Below are 17249 nucleotides of genomic sequence, written 5' to 3' on the forward strand. Positions count from 1 at the left end.
TCTGTTATACTGGTGATATAGACGGTTATACTGGTGATATAGTCTGTTATATTGGTGATATAGACAGTTATATTGGTAATATACAGTTATACTGGTGATATAGACAGTTATATTGGTGATATAGACGGTTATACTGGTGATATAGACGGTTATACTGGTGTTATAGACGGTTATACTGGTGATATAGACAGTTATACTGGTGATATAGTCTGTTATACTGGTGATATAATCTGTTATACTGGTGGTATAGACGGTTATACTGGTGATATAGTCTGTTATACTGGTGATAAAGTCTGTTATACTGGTGATATAGACGGTTATACTGGTGATATAGTCTGTTATACTGGTGATATAGTCTGTTATACTGGTGAAATAGACGGTTATACTGGTGTTATAGACGGTTATATTGGTGATATAGTCTGTTATACTGGTGATATAGACGGTTATACTGGTGAAATAGACGGTTATACTGGTATATAGACAGCTGTATATTCTTGTAATATAGTGAATAACCTATGCACGAGTTAAGGGACGCCTTGACACCTTGAGTGAAATGTCAAAATCAAGATAAGTTTGATGTCTTTCAATATTTTTCTAAATTTAGTTCCAACCATACACAGTTACCATAGTTACCATTAATTACTCCAATACCCGACAAACAAACACATACGACTTTTGTAAATATAGCTTTATTTGTCAAACAGAAACATGATTTACTGATTAATATGTTGCTTTCTGAAGAAACATGATGAATCAAACACAACACAGCCATTACAATTTCATGAAAGTTTGTAGTCGCTGTTATTTTGGAGTTGTAGTTCAGCTTTCAAAGTCGGCATTTAATTATAAACCCAGTACAATAACGGTTCTGTTCGAATGAATTAAAGTTCAATGTGCTATGTCGGCAGCTAAGTATCTATGTATTGTATCTTTCCGCAGAATACTTGAGACACGTATTGGTGACGTTCCCACATTTCACAAATCAGTCGTAAATGAAAATCATGAATCGCGTAGACAACTTTTGGCCCACTAGTCGCTTGGTAACTGGAGGTGGGACATCACTCAATACATTGACGTTACAACCAATACTAGGACTTTTCGCAATATTCTACATATTCACGGATGAGTACTTTTGGACGAAAATTCTTTTAAGTTACGGCTTACTACTTATTGGCAAAAAAATAAAAATAAATCATTCACGGAAATAGCACAAAACACTAAACTTTCATTTCAAGTTTTCTGCGTTTAGTTATACAGATGGGGTTTTTCTGTAGAGAACCAATGTCTTTGGTTTGATATACATATGTTTCACTTACATGCTAGCTCCCGTGGGATTCGTTTTCAAAGATGTCTTACTTTTAAACTCTCCTGGGATTCGTTATAAAGGTGTTTTACTGTAGCCATAGGTCTCTTGTATACATATCCATTTAGTAAATTCTTAAATTCCTCTTTGGTAAAGTGCACACATAACTGACAGTTGTTGTAATTTTCGCCCTCCGGACTGAGCACTATCTACCATCTAATCGGGAATCGTCGGCACTTTCCGTAAACGGGCACTGTATTTTCTGGATTATGTGATTTGCCGACGGTTCCCGATTGACATATAACTAATACCATCTACAATGTCGTATCTTAGAGTGTTTGTTATGAAAGCAGTGGAACTTCATTGCGCATGCGTTGGGAACAGTGGGTATTTTTTGTAATTTATCACACTATCTCAGTTAGTAAGTGAGAACAAATGTCATCCGATTCGTTCTCGACGCACGCGCACTGCAAACACAAATAATTTCTCTCAAAATTCTGCCTACGGGCGCCGTCTACGTGTGAAGTTGATGAAGGAAAAGCAACCGGATATGTCGCTTGTGATAATGAAGCTTGGATTTTCAGAGGACATATGAACAGAACCAATGGCTCCACCAAAATCGTGAATGAGTATCCGCACATAGGGAAGTAAAACACATGATTGTCCAGCGCACACATCATCTAATTCATACAAAATACAAAAACCGGACTGGGAGCGCCAGCCTATAAAAGTACACAAATAAGAGATTTCTGGGACAGTCATCTTTATGATGTTGAATATCCTTCACAATCGTTTTCGCGATACCCTGTATTGCCACGTGAGCACGCCTATACAGTCCACTTTGTGGCAATTCATTTCAGAGACACTTCACTACTACCGATTAAAGTCCGGTCCTAATACATATTTTATATGTATCTTGTCCAGCGAACATCAAAACGAAATCGTTTAGGAATGGTCCTAGTTTTGGAAATACGAAATAAATATTTTCAACCTGACAATTTTTTGTGTATCCTTTGATTCACTTCCAACCAATATGGCACCCAATCAACAATTATGAGTTCTTCTTAAGGGTGAGATCCTCGGGACTTGCATTGCCTTTCACGCATGCGCACACGCTACCTTTGTGTGATGATGACCTCACAAAGCACCAAGCGTACATCAGGAGTATGGTCCTTAGAGGTCATTTCCACTGTTACATATCTGAAGTACAAACAAAATGGTATTACAGGAGATATATTGGTTTCAGTTGGTCATTTTGTGCAAAATTATGGGATATGTTCACATAACGGGAAGTTTGAACTTTTTTTGCACTTACAAAGTACACTAATGTTGAGTCACTAAGTGGTTGAAATGTGGACGTCAGCAAAATGTTGACTCTAAAGATCAGCGTTGACTGTTTAACATTTTCATTTGGTCTGGCAATGCCCATCTTTATCCGTTTTACGAGGTTTTTTTATGAGAGTATAACTTCAACTGCTGTTTGTAGCCTATGAATACAAACTGCTACGATTGCGTGTATACGCTCTCAAAAAATAGTTCTTAAAAGTGAAATATTCTTTAATCGACGCTGATTTAAAAAATAATTTTATTCATTTCAAATATTGTTTCTTTTCTGAAAATTAAAAACAACTGAATGGAAGATGATACTTTTGTTTTATATTTCGATTTTTCGCGGGAGGCTGCGCCTAACGTCAGCTGTTCATCAGCTGCTTTTCTAGGAATTGACATGACCTCGCCGATAACAACGAGACATTTTGAATTGTATGGAAATGCATCAGTCCTAACATTGAATTTTATTTATAACTGATAAGCAATTAACTGCATAGATGCTGTAGACCTAATAGTATAATTGCCACATGTTTCGCAGACAAACTTATCATGGTGCGCTGGGGCAGTTATAACAGTAGGTCTGCAACGTACTCCTCTTCTACCTACCTGCCGCTGAGGTCCTGACGACAGTTGGTAACGAGCACGTGACTGTTCAGGGGCTCTGGGTGACTGAAGCACACCTGGCGGTCACCACTGGAGTTAGTGTTCCTGATGTACACGTACATGTCGTGGAATTCTGAGGGTCAAGAACAAGGTGAGGTTAATTCATAATTTGGTTAGTATAAGATCTTAGGCTGACAGACATTACCATTTGATGCGAACAAATTTTAAAGACACACCTGAATGTGTCAATTATTACAGAAAAGATTTAATAAATGACATTTTGTATGTGTCTTTTATCTGTAAATAACCCGATATTGTTAGGTGTCTTACCGAATCCTACACGACCGTGGATCATGACGTCACCCACGGGTCGGACGGTACCCAGATCCACCTCCCAGATAGGGCGCATCTCCGCATCTATAACGCAACAACTAATTAACATATTTACGTCAACCAGGTAAAACGTTTGATATCAACCAGGTAAAACAATTAATATCAACCAGGTAAAACAATTAATATCAACTTGGTAAAATAATTAATATCAACAGGTAAAACATTAATATTAATCAGGTAAAGCGTTAATATTAAATAGGTATAACAATTAATATCAACCAGGTAAAACGTTAAGGTCAACTAAGTAAAACGATAATATCAACCAGGTAAAACGTTAAAATCAACCAGGTGAAACATTAATATCAATCAGGTAAAACATTAATATCAATCAGGTAAAACGTCAATATCAACCAGGTAAAACGTTAATATCAATCAGGTAAAATATTTATATCAATCAGGTTAAACATTAATATCCACCAGGTAAAGCGTTAATATTAAACAGGTAAAACAATATCAATTAGGTTAAGCGTTTAATGTCAATCAGGTAAAACGTTAGTATCAAGCAGGTAAAACAATACATATCAACCAGGTAAACGTTAATGCCATCCAAGTAATTCAATTAATATCAACTAAATAAAACGTTAATACCAACCAATTACTTTTTTAACGCCAGTCTTAATTTCCGCTCGATAAAAAGGATGAAATGAAAATTAAGTTCCTTAGTACGCCTGCTTTAATTTTCCTTCACTTTATAGTGTGCCAGTCTTAATGGACATTCAACAGAAGGTGAAATGACAATAGAATTCAATAGATCGCCAGTTTTAATGATCGTTCGATACCAGGTGAAATGACAATAGAATTCAATAGATCAAGAAGTTAAATTACAACCAAATTCAGTACTTATCATCTGACTTAACACCAGTGCCGAAATAACTAATCAACTCTTCAACTGGCGAGTTATCAGAATGGCTAATTATAGTCACGCTTCTAAATCTGTAGATTATTACCCGTCTCGGAGCACGTGTTAATATCGCCATCCACAGCAAACTTGGATTCGCCATCAGCTGCGGCTATGTTGGTTGACGTCTGTGCAGTAACCTTCTCTAGAGCAAAGTTGTTTAACGACACCAGATCCGCTGTCAAGATATCGATTATAACATGATAAACACAAGAATTCAAAAATAACTGACGCTTATATAATCGGTTTAAACACGTGATTTAGCTCCATGCAATAAACGCCCAAAATCTTTAAAAAATGTTAAAGCACCTTTTCCTTTTGGGGCCTGCGCCCTGGTGTTGAAACCTTTTTTTAATTAATTTGACAAAGGATGATTGACTTGAGGAAACATTTCCTTAAGCTGTTCTGGACTATAGTAGCGTTTTAAAAGAAACGATGGCAAGAGATGGACCGACGGATGCTGCGCCGGGCATAAACTTTTTTGTAAACCAACTCATGGATTATGTATGTTAGCTATTGGCAGCACATCGGCAAGACAGTTCTTATTTGGTTGCTAGGAATGTGTAAGTGTAAGTTCTGTACGAGATACCTATCCACCAGTACCACGTTGATCTTGGCAAAACTGAGACTTTGTAAAAATATTTCAGATAGGGCATCTTGTATCTAGAATCAACCCTATAAATAACAGCACCTGTTTAAAAGTGTAGTTTTTCATATAAAGTTTGATTGCCCTTGATCTAGAGGAAATTAAGAGAGAATGTGAAACTGTCTCGGCCAATTAGAGAACAGGTGTTTTTTTTTATTGTGAACAAGCCCGAAAAATAATAAAATATATATTCCTTCGGGCCAGGTGAGGTCATTTCAATCTTCTGATACCTCAGCGAGACCTAAAACCTTAATTGTTTTGCTATCATTTTGCAGCGCATTTATCCCTTGGCACTCGGACATAAGACGCTGTCATACTTACCGAAGTGTGTTCCGAGGAACTGGTTGTCCCAGACTGAAGACCCCTGTAGTCAAGAAAAGACGATAATAAATACCATGGAGGAAAAAAAATGTCGCGATAATACACTACCGTAAATAACCTTTACTTTAAGATATACTTATGAGTATTCGGGAGCCAATCGTAAGGTTATGTCAAATTCACTACCTGACTGAATTAGTAACCATAGGAAACAAGATCTAGCTCCGGCGCAAATGGCTGCTCCGCAGAAACAGTCTGTTTACAAAATATTTCAAACCGAATCATGCAGACCACAAAGAATGATAGAGTAATATTGTCTTTGTCGTTTTTAACGTAAAATATACGGATTGAAATGCGTGTTATAACATGACGGTATTCAACACAGTCCCGTTCAAACCATAAATGATAAAAAAAATGCCTTTTAAATAAGGATTGAACGGCAATTTTTCAATTTCATACCGGCATGAACAAAGAAAAAACGCCGTTCAATCCTGATATTTACATTTTAATATTTTACTTATTATAAATAATAAATACAGACATTCCTTACTTTTTCCGATATTGAAGTGTTTATGTCGTCAGTTCAAACGAGATATCTGCCTGGAACAGCCTAACGTCATCAAAATGTTTGCTTTTAGCGGCTGTCTCATGTTATTCGAAGCCGGAGGAGAAGCTTCGAAATTACGCTGATCCAATTGCATTCATAGTCTTATGAACGCAATTTCGTATGGTAATGCTCATAATTATGCAAGCCACAGACCACAGTTAATTTCCCTATATGTTCCTACCAAACAAAACCCCTTCAAACAATGTTATATAATTTTGCTCGAGACCTGATCTTCATAGATTTTGTTCAGCTACATGTATCCAAGACACATTTGTGGTGAGCTGGAAAAGTTTTCATGGTGGGCATTTTATTAGAGATAATTTAAATTGTGTCAACACAACCCCGTTGTACTTTGATAAGACCCTGAAATTCATGCTCAGGCCCCCAACAACATACCATATCCTTCGGCCAAAAAAATCACACAAATGAATCAACCACGTTAATTAAAGGGGGAAAGATCATGCTTTTGTATGACATAGATTCATTTCATTCACAAGAAATAGATAAAAAATCATTTAAAACCGGAAGCATTAACTGTGGTCTGAGGCCTGTCCATAGTGAAACTTGCAGTGCAAATGTAACTTTAATCAACATGCACGTCGCATTAAATAATATTAGAATAATTCACAAAAGTGTAAACAGCGAATTCAGAAATTACGTAACCAAGTTCATTAAAGGATATAGCGGTGACAGAACGAACAATGTCACCAGAACGGTTAACTCAGCAGCAAATGTCTTTTAACACGTTACATCATTGCCGACTGCAGCTTGATGAAGAAATCTGAAGTGATATTTAAGAATTGCTTTCACACGTGGCCAGAAAACATGATTAAATCTTGAAATACAACGTTCCGACTGTTTTCTAACGGACTTTCTAGTTAAGCATTCACCATTGATGCTGAACAACACCATAAACCGACGTAGCGTATTCACAACTAAAGCTACACAACACCATAAACCGACGTAGGGAATTCACAACTAAAGCTACACAACACCATAAACCGACGTAGCGTATTCACAACTGAAGCTACACAACACCATAAACCGACGTAGCGTAGTCACAACTAAAGCTACACAACACCATAAACCGACGTAGGGTATTCACAACTGAAGCTACACAACACCATAAACCGACGTAGCGTATTCACAACTGAAGCTACACAACACCATAAAACGACTTGGCGTAGTCACAACTAAAGCTACACAACACCATAAACCGACGTAGCGTATTCACAAATAAAGCTACACAACACCATAAACCGACGTAGCGTATTCACAACTAAAGCTACACAACACCATAAAACGACGTAGCGTTTTCACAACTAAAGCTACACAACAACAGAAACCGACGTAGCGTATTCACAACTAAAGCTACACAACACCATAAAACGACGTAGGGTTTTCACAACTAAAGCTACACAACACCATAAACCGACGTAGCGTATTCACAACTTAAGCTACACAACACCATAAAACGACGTAGGGTTTTCACAACTAAAGCTACACAACACCATAAACCGACGTAGCGTATTCACAACTAAAGCTACACAACACCATAAACCGACGTAGCGTATTCACAACTAAAGCTACACAACACCATAAACCGACGTAGCGTATTCACAACTAAAGCTACACAACACCATAAACCGACGTAGCGTATTCACAACTAAAGCTACACAACACCATAAAACGACGTAGCGTATTCACAACTAAAGCTACACAACACCATAAAACGACGTAGCGTATTCAGCACTGATGGAATATTTCACCACTCACGATACATTACACTACCAAAAAATGTTTTAAACACTGACGGTACACTTCACCACTAACTGACGTTAAAAATTCGCCTCTCAGGGTACGCTACACCACTAACTGACGTCAAATATTCACCATTGACGGTACATTACACCACTTACTGACGTCAAATATTCACTATTGACGGTACACTACACCACTAACTGACGTTAAATATTCACCACCGACGGTACATTATACCACTCACTGACGTTAAGTTGTCACCATTTATGGTACATTCACCACTGACCTTACACTACACCAATAACTGACGTTAAATAACTAACTCGCGTTAAATATTCACTACACCGCTAACTGACGTTAAATATTCTCTATTGACGCTACACTACACTACTGCCGTGTAGTATTCACAAATGTCGATACCTTACACCGTTTTACTGACATGAAGAATGTTCGCTGTGGAAGCTTGATAGTTATTTGTGATCGATGAACAAATATAGCTCCACAGCTCCAAACAGTCGTCAAAACCCGCTATCAGCGACTTTTCAATCTATACATTAAATTGAGAAATAAATGCTCCTCTTATCCCTGGCTGACAATTAAATCAAGATGCAGCTATTTCTCGATATATAGTTGGCAACAAATCATGACTGACATGTGGTGTAGCTCTCCTATATGTACACTCAGCCATTATGTCAAACAGAGAACGAAACAGATTTGTTTTCGTCGACAATAATCTACAAAAATCCCTCGCTTAAATCCCACATAAAATCATATTCGCTCCTACTTGTCCCAGAAGTGCATTTACGAAACCCGACAACCGTAAGAGTTTAACCGGGACCTTAAACATTGGTTCATTATATTTGAAATGGCGTGATTTGAAAATCACGTATCAGCCTATTTTTGAAATGACAGTATGTTATTTAACAGATATTTTTTTACTGTTCCCAAAAAAACGTCACTGTACCGAATTCGAATGAAGTGTTTGACCCGCTAACAATTATTCAATGATTGGGTACTTTTGTTCGTACCGGTTAACACTTCTCTATTTGGTTTTTTTCTTTCGCGGTGGAAATTTAGTCCGTCACGGTTACATTTCTTCATCTTTGAATTCAATTGTCTTCAAGTATTTCATTCTAAAATTGGTTGTCCTCTCTGGTGAAAATACAGTCTGTCGCAGTAGTAAGTGTATGAATGTTATCGATGTGTCAATAATCGCGTCGTATTGCACATAAAGGAATAGAAAACAAACGCCAGCTAATTAACATATCTCGTGACAACTATTAAAAATAATGTCGTGACATTTTCCTAAATTTTGAATAACTAGCGGCATCTCGATATATCAACAAAATTGTAAGCCTCTATTTCTGTAATGGCCCCGTGTCTACGCGCTATTGATACATGTTGGGTTGTTATACACGAGTTATTAAGTACAACGTAAATACAATACTCGTCCACAGCGTCTGTACTCCACTTTGAGTAGCGAAAATCAAAGTTAATATTATAATTATAACGCAATATAATGCAGAAGAAGTTCGCTACAATTACATGCAGGACTTTGGTTTTTTTTTAAATCGAAAGCATTCGTCTTAGTTGGTTTTTTTTAAATCGAAAGCATTCGTCTTAGTAAAAAAAAAAGATAGACATTTTTATCGTGGGTACACTGTACGAAAGTGTTTGGCGGCTGTCAGTCATATCCAATTACGTTCGCTTGTTAGAGCACGTAAACAGAGCTCCGCCGAGCGGCGCTCTCCAGAACTAACTGCTTTGAATTGAAGTGTACTTCAGTTTGGAAATGGAAACAAATTAGACATATGCCGTTCTTGATGCTCTCAACAATACTGGACAGAGGAAAATCACGAGGCTCTGTATATAAAAGTACAAATACTTTTTCGATTTCGCTTAATATATTATTTTTGATTCCGCGATATCGAACTGGAACTACAATGAAACCACACAGACGCGGCGTTTAACACAATTTAAGCTCGAGGTCTTTAACAAGCCCCAATTACTGGTGTCATTTCCTCTTGAATGCCCCGGGGAATGGTTGGCGACACTACAAAATTGAGTTACCTTGTTATTCTGGCACTGGTGGAATCTGATGGTTCCGGTTACCATAAGGATTAGCGATAATCCGACGAGCACACATCCCACAATCAATAAAAGAAATCTGCGCACCGTGCTGCACGCTGGCTTCTGCAGCTTCATCGTCGGGACGTATTTCCGGGTGATCGTGAGAAATCCTTCTGACTTCCGGTTGTCGTCACGATCGTCGTCTGCGTCACAAGTTAACATGGGAACGGCGTCTGATCTGTCCACTCTGTCCGGAGGAAGGAGCACCGTGGACGAGTGATCGGGGTCACCGTGCATAGGGTCATCTCTGCTGGACATAGTTGGTCAGAGATTTTACAACACCCAATTTTTTTCTACAATGACATTAAATTTTCCTAAAGAATACACCAATACTCCAATAGAAGGAAGTAAACACTTATATCTTGCACAGTTCTTTGTGCCAAACACGTTATAGACCGTAATGGTTCGGATAAAATGTCGCACATTTACCAAAAACAGTAAGTAAAAGATGTTATATATGTCTCTTTCATTGTTCCTTTCAAGGTCAAACAAGAGTTGTTGAAAGTGGTTACATCTTCGTTGTCCGCCCGTCCTGTAAGCCAGCTCTCTGTTCGCCGTTACGTTTCGTATTGATAGCGTTTCTTCAATATCTGTAATTAGAATAAGAAAAAAACAATATTGATTCAACAGCATTCGTTTGCTTTGTAATTTCTTTTAAAATGATTTCCGATATATACCCAAGCTTGTAGTTTTCATTTGATGTTAAAAACACAACGTAATACGGTTTTAGTATTGAACCCGAAACCGTTGCGTAAGGTCTACAAGACAATAATACCATTGGCACCAGTTTTCCTGTTCCACCAAATTAAAACCAAAATTCTATTTCGCTCGTATGCCTGTTGAAGATGTTTCATTACTTAAGTCTCAGCCTTTTCTGTAACATCACACTTCGGTAACTTATAGTTGACGGTCGTTAATTTCTGGTGTTTTGAGTAAAGATATATCCCGCCTGCTTTCTCTGCTCGAGATTTCTAGCGTTTTTTTAAATAAATTTCTTTCGTAGATACTTAAGTTCCTAGTTTTACTGCAATAACGACTCATTAAAGAAGAATGTGTGTAAATTAATATTTGTGAGATATCTAAATTTTCTACATCAACCGTTCTCACGAATCGGCGCAAAAATTTACGTCTCGCACAACATAAGTAAAAAACAAAATTTCATTCGATATGATAAAAAAAATGATAAAATGGGACCTTTTCCGGATATCAAACAATTTTGAAAGTTCACTTATTGGATATTAACAAGTTGAACTAATTTCACTTTAGCTAATTCGTCAAAAAAAGTAACGGTAAACCAGACAGTCCAAAATTATTTCACTGTACGAAATAATGATGTTTTGACGTGTAGATATTTGGCCATCCTTCGCTAATGACATTTATCGAGATCAGACGGTCTGTCCAGTATGTCGAAACAGACAGAGTGATGTTCCTACCGGCGTCTCGACAAAACGTGATATAAGAAAAGCTAGCAAGACGAAAAGTGGACATATGCAAAAAGCTCTGTATGTCTCCGCGTGCCGTTCCAACCCCTCAAACTACACGATCTATTTATGCAACAGATTATCAAGAAAACACATTATAATGAAAACACGCATATCTATACAGTATTTTAGATTAGACAGATTGCATCACTACGTGGCAGGCACGCGTTAGCACGGTCAACGTTGCGACACGAGAGTAACGTTCAATGGATACCGGAGTCATTGCTAAAGGTCCTCCGGCGGCATTCCCGAACAGCAACTCATTCAATTGTCACATTTGCACGCCAGACTTTGTCATTATTATGGAAAGACATCCTCGCCAGTTCTGAAGACCGGATGTTAATAGAGAATCAGGTGTGTCCACCTCCTGACTAAACTAGCAAGCCTGATTTTACACAGCTATTAAGAAAACTAGACAATGGGTGAATGTCCCGAGGATATACCTCCTAGAGTAGCGATCCGCTTCATTCCTGAAAGTGTTACTACCGACAATACATTGTGTGTTTTAGTCTACCATATCAAAAAACAATTAAAACTTGGTCACGTTTTAAACAAAGTCACATGGCTAAGTTTAATACGTATCACAAACTACCTTGCATTGTCCATATGGAATGCACAACTGAGGCATGGGCCATACGGAAAATTTATCAACTTCTTAGTCAATTTATCTAATCCCCTTTTCCATATAACATGAGTGGCCCCTATTCAACTGAATGCAGCCAAAGTGTATATGAACTGCGTTGTTCAGGGTAAATAGGTTGATCGTACATCTGCCTTACGGGAACTTTGCCAATTTATATGAAAACATTTCATTTCTTTTATGTTTGATCGCCGGTATGATGTGTCTGTAACATATTGCATGTTGTCTCGATAGCTCCTGATCAGGCGGGAGAATAAAACAGTGGGTGAATTTTTACATCAGTATATGACGGGGCTGTCACCCCTTATCGCGTGGTGTACCGGCTAGGGCGGCTGTGTGGACGATTGATCGGACGTCCGTCTGCTGTGGTACGGGGCTACAGAGGAGGGAATGTCAGCAAAGCCTTGCGTTCCGGACAAATTCAACACTTGCGTATACAAATCAAAATGTACATTGTGAACGTTTCATGATATTTATCGAGGTTTTTTCCCCCTACTTTATTGTATTTAGTTGTCGATCAAGTATAAGAACTCGCCATTGAACTGTTTCGCGCTTCATTCAAGCTCACCATGGGAATGGGTTTGCACTATGAACCTCCACAATCCAAAGCAACGTAGATGTTACACAAAGACCGCTAGGTCAAATGTAAGGATCTCATGAGAAATATACATTTTGTTCGTGAAGAACCTCCTCGTTTAGAGTTCCCATTGAGAACTGCTGAAGTCCCCATAGGCTTCCATAGAACGGACGCCAAAAGGTTTACCCTATGATAAGTGCCGAGTCTAGACCATTGTCGAAGGTTTGTGATCATATGCCAGACAAACACGATTACTGACACAATGTAAGGTTAAGATGAACCCCAATACATCCACATGTTAATCTCTCGGAAATCAACTTAATTCAATTTACAGCACTTTTCAAACATCCTGTTTTCGGTATTAACTTCGTTTTGTCGATACACCAAGGCCTACACGAGTCCATTACAAGTTGATTGTCGTACACTCTGACCAAAATGAGTCTGGTACATGTTATTTTGATACGAGCCCTGTAAATATTTTACTTTGTTGATACATTATGGCCTACACGAGTATGTCCATGTTTACCGCCAATAACGGTCATGCACACCATGTAACGTATAATGGTTGTGTTAAACAGGGACACAACACCCACTACGTGTTGGTTAGGGGTTTGTTAGACACGACACGGTAGTAAAACCTTGATTATATTACCTACCTATGATACAGCATTGTTGGATACCTACTACTGACGTTTGTACTCCAAAACCTAAAAGCAACCTAAGAACTGTTAATTGATATCTCCGTTGTACGTTCAGTACATGTAGGTGTTATTTGATAGTATAGACTATGTATCAATTATAGGACCTCATTTGAAAATTGATTTGGAATTTTTGCTTTAAAATTTTAATGATCACTGTAACAAATTGAAAGCGACAGGCTAAACCTTCATGAATATTCATGATTTGTATTCCGTTATATTGTTATTTTCGTCTAGTATCCATCTTAGAAGGGACATTCGGAAACCCTCTGAACCAGCAAAGAATCCATTTTAGTTTTCCTTCTCTAAGACACCACGGAACTTAGCCCACAGTACCAGGGAAAAAACCGGTTTTCCTACTGTAAAAACCAAAGAATGGAAAATCGGAAGCCCTCTAAAGCAGTAAAGAGTCCGTTTTCCTGCTCCTAACACCACGTTAGAACGGACAATCGGAATCCCTCTAAACGATTTAGCAACCAACACCACGGCTCTGTGAGGTTTATATCTGATGTAGTAATTGATACTTGTATAGTTAAGCAATATTATCTAATCCCCAATTGCTGTCAATAAAGTGGCTAAGCAATTTAGCCGAATTCATTCAAGGCCAATATAATTCATCTTAAAAGCGACGGTTACTAACTTTGATGGACATCGGATACTTAAGACGGTTCGTAAATGGATATCAATTGGGATGAATGCGTTACCTTAAAATCGTATACGCTACATTCCAAATCGGTTCTAATTTGAAAGCAATGTGTTACGCAATAATTACATTGTTTAAATACATTACGTTGAAATACGATATAAGGAAACCTTATATTTAGTACCCGTCGGAGACTGACTGATACACATCAAGTTGTGTGCCGTTGATAATTAAACCGAAACCATAGAACACACATATAATGCAAGTATGATTTGTTTTAATGCACATGTAAAGGAAAGAGGTAGTAAAATTCTCGAACAGCTATTGAACAAAGCTTGGCGGACGTTACAGATTTACGTCCGTTCGGAACTTAAACATTTCCTGTGTACTGGTTCCTTGGAGTCGGGTTTTATAGAACATAACGATATAGTTTGTCACTAGTAAGGTTTCGTCGACGGAAAACAGAACGACAAGGAACGGACATATTTGGACTAGTGACTATCAAATACAATTTCATGATAACATGCATGCAATGTAAGGAAACACAAATTGTTTCATCTATAATGTACAATTTATATCTATTTATAGTAAGTGCGAACTTGACCGTTTATAATTAATCTTTTAACTTCAGAAGTCATATCGTTTATTTGTGTTTCCAAGACAGCAAATGCATAGATTTGGAGAACTACATATGACAAACAAAAGTGTGTGCTGTACAGAACCAAAGATGGACAACCGGACAAGACACAAAGACAAAGCTACCCATTCATTAAATTACAAAAACAACTCGAAAACATACAGACAGGTTTCGGCTGTGACGGAAAACCGGAGTACCTGAGGAAAACCACCGACCTCCGAACAGTACCTGGCAATTGCCTACGTAGACCCCGAACCCGCGACCAAGTGGTGGAAAGCTAGAGATCTTAGACGGTCAGACGCTTTGACCACTCGGCCACCGCCGTCCTACACCAGACTACGGGTAAATAATATAAAGTCCAGCAGCAGTGACCGTTTAAAACGAAAAGCAATAAGCATCTATTGCGAACTCATTCATTTTTAACTATAGAGTTATGACAACCGGTAAAACACACTGGGGAGTCATATTAAAAACAATCATCAATCCTTAGTTATTGGACAACAACTAGGACAACCAGTAAACAAACAAAAAAGGAAATTCAAGCAAAACTAAACATTTGAAACTAATACTTTGAAGCAATACTATTACTTACTATTTAGGCATCCCAGTATTACCGATACGTTCACATCCAGCATTTAACATCAAGCTACCAGCAATACATAACTCTGAAAACCAGCCTCAAAACAATTATAAAATTCGAACACCAGACTCACAACAGATATAAAATCTGAACATCAGTGACTACTTTTGTGAAACTGATTTAAGAGTTCTCTTAAAATAATCATAACTTATATTTTACGACATATCGTTAAAGCTTTTTCTGAAAACGATTTAAAGAGTCGTGACAATACTTAAATCTGAACACCAGACTTACAACGATATAAATATTTGACGAAAGCTAATAAAACACTCAACAACAATTGATTTGAGGACAAAGAAAGTGAGTATGAATAAAAAAAGGTTTTATGTACAAGAATCATGCGACGTTTTGTGTGCTTTAGCAACAAGGTTGTACTCGACACAAGCAACAGGGTGGTTCTCTACACAAGAAACAGGGTGGTACTCAAAACAAGCAACAGGGTGGTACTCGACACAAGCAACAAGGTGGTACTCTACACAAGCAACAAGGTGGTACGCTACACAAGCAACAATGTGGTACGCTACACAAGCAAAAGGGTGGTACTCGACACAAGCAATAATGTGGTATGCTACACAAGCAACAGGGTGTACTCAACACAAGCAACAGCGTGGTACTCAACACAAGCAACAAGGTGGTACGCTACACAAGCAACAGCGTGGTACTCAACACAAGCAACAGGGTGGTACTCGACACAAGCAACAAGGTGGAACTCAACACAAGCAACAGCGTGGTACTCAACACAAGCACCAGGGTGATACTCGACACAAGAAACAAGGTGGAACGCTACACAAGCAACAATGTGGTACGCTACTCAAGCAAAAGGGTGGTACTCAACACAAGAAACAAGGTGGTACGCTACCCAAGCAACAGGGTGGTAATCGACACAAGCAACAGGTTGGTACTCGACACAAGCACCAGGGTGATACTCGACACAAGCTGTACAAGAATCATGCGACGTTTTGTGTGCTTTAGCAACAAGGTGGTACTCAACACAAGCACCAGCGTGGTACTCAACACCAGCAACAGGGTGGCACTCGACACAAGCAACACGGTGGTACTCGACACAAAGCAACAGGGTGGTACCCTACACAAGCAACAGCGTGGTACTGAACACAAGCAACAAGGTGGAACTCAACACAAGCACCAGCGTGGTACTCAACACAAGCACCAGCGTGGTACTCAACACCAGCGACAAGGTGGTACGCCACACAAACAACAATGTTGTACGCGAAAATAGCATCAGAATGATGAGCGGACAACATTGACGGGGTTAGCCAACGCGTCCTTGCTTACTGATGCGTCACCCATTAGTGGCCAGACCACTTGAGCTGAAGAGTCGTTCACAATCAATGGCCCTGCCACTAATGCGCGGGTGGTACTCGACACACGCAACAGGGTGGTACTCCACACAAGTAACAAGGTGGGACTCGACACAAGCAATAGGGTGGTACTCAACACAAGCGACAAGGTGGTACCCCACACAAGCAACAGCGTGGTACTCAACACCAGCAACAGGGTGGCACTCGACACAAGCAACACGGTGGTACTCGACACAAGAAACAAGGTGGTACGCTACACAAGAAACAGGGTGGTCCTCAACACAAGCGACAAGGTGGTACGCCACACAACCAACAATGTTGTACGCGAAAATAGCATCAGAATGATGAGCGGACAACATTGACGGGGTTAGCCAACGCGTCCTTGCTTACTGATGCGTTACCCATTAGTGTCCAGACCACTTGAGCTGAAGATCCCAAATTATGACTTGATAGCTTAAGTCGTTCAAAATCAATGGCCCTGCCACTAATGCGCGGATAAATAGACGTGAAAATGCCAGAATATAAATATTTGACGAAAACACTCAACAACAATTAATTTGAGGACAAAGAAAGTGAGCATGAATAAAAAAAGGAGACCACTTGAGCTGAAGAGTCGTTCACAATCA

At 38.8% G+C, this 17249-nt stretch overlaps 1 protein-coding gene across 3 annotated transcripts in view; it reads right to left on the reverse strand.

Moving 5' to 3' along the window:
* Positions 1 to 678: 678 nt before the first annotated feature.
* The window catches only part of LOC110443699, a 30803-nt gene continuing 14232 nt past the window's right edge, over positions 679 to 17249 (reverse strand). For 2 of the 3 annotated variants that reach the window (XM_021488078.1, XM_021488080.1), the window contains exons 2-7: positions 9929 to 10578; positions 5494 to 5536; positions 4576 to 4704; positions 3566 to 3652; positions 3239 to 3368; positions 679 to 2503 (exon numbers count right to left, since the gene is read on the reverse strand). In XM_021488078.1, coding sequence (XP_021343753.1) covers positions 2419 to 2503; positions 3239 to 3368; positions 3566 to 3652; positions 4576 to 4704; positions 5494 to 5536; positions 9929 to 10246 — 792 coding nt within the window. In that variant the 5' untranslated portion in view covers positions 10247 to 10578 and the 3' untranslated portion in view covers positions 679 to 2418. Of the gene's footprint in view, positions 2504 to 3238; positions 3369 to 3565; positions 3653 to 4575; positions 4705 to 5493; positions 5537 to 9928; positions 10579 to 15256; positions 15333 to 17249 lie in introns of those variants that run through there. The other variant, XM_021488079.1, reaches the window with a different exon arrangement.

This window comes from Mizuhopecten yessoensis, unplaced genomic scaffold (assembly GCF_002113885.1).
Source record: "Mizuhopecten yessoensis strain PY_sf001 unplaced genomic scaffold, ASM211388v2 scaffold716357, whole genome shotgun sequence".
NCBI lineage: Eukaryota > Metazoa > Mollusca > Bivalvia > Pectinida > Pectinidae > Mizuhopecten > Mizuhopecten yessoensis.